A 4,707-nucleotide genomic window follows, 5' to 3' on the forward strand; every position below is an offset into this window, starting at 1 on the left:
ATGCGGAAGGAAAATTGATAATATCAAACATTCTATATATGATTCTTTTTTCTTTTTATTGTTACAGATGTTTGATGCTATCTTTTCAATTTTGTGTTGATTTTGTTACAGTGAAGTACTAGTCATCTAAATTTTGCTCATTTTACCATAGATTTATAGGCAAAAACAACGATTAATCGAAAAAGCTCTTTTGCTTGTAGAAGCAGCAAGTTATGGGAACTCAAGACTAATACTTATTTTTATTTCAAACAAGAAAGGGAAGATGGACCCACATTCACTGACTAAGAAAAGTAGAGAAACTCATACCTTGCAATTGTCAAGCACATCTAGGCTTGTTCATAGATCCACACCGCTACGCTCTTGAGGCTCCCTTGGATTTTCTTGGTAAACAATTTCCCTTCCAAGATCTCTCAATTGATCATGCATCAATAGCTTTCCATCTTCGTCAATTTTAATTAGGGACATAAGACTTAATACTTCAATCCCCATCTCGGGGAAAAACTCACAAGCATCCCACATATAAGTTGGATTTTGTTTATGTGATCCGATGAAAAGGCATGCTATATCCAAAAATATTTGTTTCTCCCCATAATCTAATGCTTCGTAACTTATTTTCAACTTCTCTTGCACTTTCTCATGGGGCATTTTCTTTAATTTTTTTAATGTACCTTTCCATACGTTTTCTCTCTTTCTACATAAGAAATGAACCTATAACTTCAAGAGCTAATGGGAGCCCCCCTAGTAGATATGACATCACGAGAGATAACCTCATAATCACTCGGAGGAGAATCCTTTTGAAAGGCATGTCTACTAAATAAAATCAATGATTGATCTAAAGACAACTCGTTGAGTTGGTACATGTAGCCCGCCCTACCTTCATCGAGAATGCTTTTGTTTCTAGTTGTGATGATGACTATACTTCCCACTTCAAACCAACTTCCATCCTTGACCAAAGCATTCAAGTGAGTACTATCATCAATATCATCCAAAAGAACTAGGACTTTCTTCCTCATAAATCGAGATTTGATGACATTAACTCCTTCGTCGACATTAAACACATCACATGAACTTCTTGTTATGTCATAAATGAGTTGCTTTTGTACGCATTCAATACCCTTACATTGGGATGTTTCTCGGATATTTGCCAGGAAGCTATGATAGTCAAAATGACTAGAGAGTTTGTTGTATAACACCTTTGCAAGAGTAGTCTTACCAATGCCGCCCATTCCATAGATTCCAATAATCTTTGTACCATTGAATTCAGCATCTATATTGCTCATAATCTGCTGCACATGATCCTCAATTCCCACTAATTGTTCGGGAACATTTAGCTGAAAAAATCTTTTCAAATCGCCCATAACTTTTTTCACAATAATTTTAATCAATGTTCCTTCATGCCTGTCAAATAACAATGAATATTATTTTAGGATAGCAATATGTCTATTCTTTTTCAAGAAAGATCTATTTATGAAAAATTAAACAATGCTTTGTCAAAGAATAAGGTACCCATTATCAATTTTCTCCGATTCCCATCCTTTCAAGAAGCTGACTTCTTGAGTGCTTCTTCCCATTCCTTCACAACCATTTCCTCCATATTCTTTTTATGTGCATCGATAGCTTTTCTCAATCTCCTTGTAGGATGTCGCACTTGTGAGGGTTCCACTTTGTAAAATATGGGCAACACTATTTGCCCTTTACTCCTCTTGCACTTTAACATATGAACCAGCTCACAAAGGCACCATTTGCTGGAAGCATAATTCTCAGAGATAATCGGGATGGAGATCGTGGATTGCGTGATGCTGCAGAGAAGCTCCGCACCAATCTCCTCACCAACACGAAGTTCATTGTTGTCTTTGAACACGTGAATTCCTGCATCAACAAGACTAGAATAGAGATAATCGGTGAAACCTTTACGAGTGTCTTTCCCTCTAAAACTCAAGAACACTTCGTAAGCATTCCCGTTCAGCTGTTCATCTCCCCCTTCATGATCTCTTCCATCCGAAGCGGTCGACAAGGAAGACACCCCGGAATTTGGATCTTCTGAGTGGGTGGGTTCTTTTCTTTTACAATTCGATTGGCAATTTAAGTTGAGAGGGAAATGAAGTGAAAAGAAAAGAAATGAATTGAGAGAAGGAAGAGAGCGGAAAGACCATTTTCCTTTTTCTTGATTGGATGTACATCATGTAGTGATTGACCAACGAGATTTTTATTTTGTTTTAAAATAAGAGGTTGATCAAGAGCCTTGAAAGAAAGACAGCCTTCACAGTCCAGATCTGCGAATTGCACAAATGTCTTTTATAACTCAGTTAATTCAAACGAAAATAAAAGAACTCTCACACCCCTTGCTTAATCAGAAGAAAATGGAGCAATCAAAGTAGGAAACAGATAAGAGCAAGGTGTCGTTGAGTACCTGAGGAGTGCTCAAACGACACAACCCTGGGATCTCCGCCGATTTTCAGCCTTCGACATTGGATTACCACCACACAAACATTATCTGATATTCGTGCTTTGAACAATGCTCAGTTCTTACCATCTAACGGCCCAAGACTCTTCATGCTAATCGAACCGCTGTGAGGCATGCCACGCAAACAACAATCATTGTACGCGTAATTTCCGCAGATCATGCCTTTTTCTTTTTTTGGCTCAAAGCAGCATCGTGACTTGGAGACACGCAATGCTCAGCATCATCATGACTTGACTTGCTTTTTAAATAAATAAGAAAAAGTAGAAAAGAGAACTGACGAGCAGCACTCCCATGCTCCTGCTGTGATCTCCACCGATTCACAGCACATTACTGGGAAAGTGCTTGGAACCTATCTACGTGCTTTCGTTGAAATTTGAGAGATCCCGCGCTGTCTTGACTTGACTTACTTTCATTCTCTTATACACTGCTAATTTACATGAGTCAATGACAAGAGCGTATAAATCGGGGATATTAAAAGTCTGCAGGAGGCTTTTCCTTTTTTATTCGTCTAGAAAAGTAACTCTAAAATTAATCTTTTTCAAAATAATATCCTTAAACTAGATTTCTCCATACTACTTTTGCTTAAAATTATCAAATCATTATCCTCCATCCAAGCCACTTTTATCTCTCCCCTTAAATCAATAGTTTTCAACATATTACATAAATTTTCAACATGTTACATAAATTTTATTCTTTTAGTGTCGCGTTAATAAATTCAAAGCTAACAACTCTCTATATTCGAATGGTAATTCAGTATTACTTTTTTTCCTTTTATGGTCATCTTTTGTCAGGCTTTTTATTTCATGTTGACATTCTCCACCAACATGTTCTTCACCAAAATACAATTTTTCGCAGCACAATAGAGGAGGATTCACTATTAGCTTATTTAGCAATAGAAGATGTGATTTGAAAACTAAAGCTATTAAATGGAGAGGAACTGCATTAAACACGGCAACAAGGAGTGATTACATTGACATTTAGTGTATTATAGCTATATAATATTAGCCTACTTTTGCTGCTCTGACAACCTGCTTAGCTTATAAAACCTCCTAATAGCATGTACTCACTTCTTACTTATAGGTACAAACCTTCTTTTCAACTCAAAGTGTATAATTGGAAACACATCCCACATGACGTTCACTCATCATTTAATTCATATCTGTGCATATTCTCTTTTATATTATTCGAGTTGATGTAAATTATGGACCGTCGTAATAGGCCTTTTTTGTACACTTAGTTTGCAAAACATGATAAGAAATGAACTATCTAAAGCTCTACACACGATATCAATGAAGTAATTAGCTTTAGAAGTGAAGAAGAGATGATGACTTTTCACTCAAGTTTGCTTCTCATACTTCCCACGAGGGTCACGATACATATGATACTTACTAGATTTGGAGATCTCCATTAAAGTATAATTGAAAACTTAAGAAGTGAACCATATTTTTGTCATTCCATTCAAATATGTTCCATGAAACGAATTGAAGTTCAAGAAATATTCAATGGTTTTCATAGGAGTCGCTCATTTCCATTTCACTCTATGACACAATAGGAGAAGGATCTCAAACAATAAATGATTGATGAAATCAATCAAATGTCGAGATTAATAGGAAATATGATGTTTTCTATGCTTCACCAGCTAGAAGATAATAGCAAAGATAAATTAGACAAAGAAATCATTTTAGGTTGCCACTTGAAGCACTAATAGTAAATTGAAAATGGGAAGAGACCGTGTATTGAGAACTTCCAGCAAATCTGAAATTTGATAAGAGTCCTCGAAGAAACACATCATCCTCAATATTTCAAGCTTCACTGTATTACTCACGTAAATGCCAAGAGTTGAGAGAAATATCAAAACTAGTCAACATCAACACATCCAGTGACAGCAAAAACCAGAGAAATGACATCATAACACTCTACTATGCGTGCTTGAACAATTCTGAGTTCTTGCCATCCAATGGTCCAAGAATCTCCAACTAATCGAACTGCTGCGATTGCGATGCATGCTGCAGGAAAATCGTAATTGTCGCATGCATAATTTCCACGGCACGTGGAAGGGGCATAGAGCCTATACGGGTGCTTTTTTAATAAATGAGCACAAGTACTTATTTTTCTATTATTAAAACAATTAGAAAATAAAAAGCAAAGGGCAACCATTGTAGGCATAATTTCCGTAGTGTTATGCAGAAGGTGCATTGAAGCTCCCTATGCAAGTGCACCTTGACTTGACTTGCTTTTTCCAA

The 4,707-nt window shown here is 36.5% G+C and overlaps 1 protein-coding gene across 1 annotated transcript; it reads right to left on the minus strand.

Moving 5' to 3' along the window:
• Positions 1–716: 716 nt before the first annotated feature.
• On the minus strand, positions 717–1,571 carry LOC120291698 (disease resistance protein RUN1-like). Its single transcript, XM_039309389.1, has 2 exons — positions 1,507–1,571; positions 717–1,398 (listed from the first exon to the last, which is right to left on the minus strand). Exons 1-2 carry the CDS (start codon positions 1,569–1,571, stop codon positions 717–719), a joined length of 747 nt encoding a protein of 248 aa, XP_039165323.1.
• Positions 1,572–4,707: the final 3,136 nt, after the last annotated feature.

This window comes from Eucalyptus grandis, chromosome 3 (assembly GCF_016545825.1).
Source record: "Eucalyptus grandis isolate ANBG69807.140 chromosome 3, ASM1654582v1, whole genome shotgun sequence".
Lineage (NCBI taxonomy): Eukaryota > Viridiplantae > Streptophyta > Magnoliopsida > Myrtales > Myrtaceae > Eucalyptus > Eucalyptus grandis.

What these genes read in the sequence shown, in the direction of transcription:
- LOC120291698 (XM_039309389.1), bottom strand. Translation starts at nt 1,571, where the DNA reads ATGGGAAGAAGCACTCAAGAAGTCAGCTTCTTGAAAGGATGGGAATCG. An exon ending in TCGGAGAAAATTGATAATGG is followed by an intron (nt 1,399 to 1,506) that starts GTACCTTATTCT and finishes GTTATTTGACAG; the next exon opens with GCATGAAGGAACATTGATTA.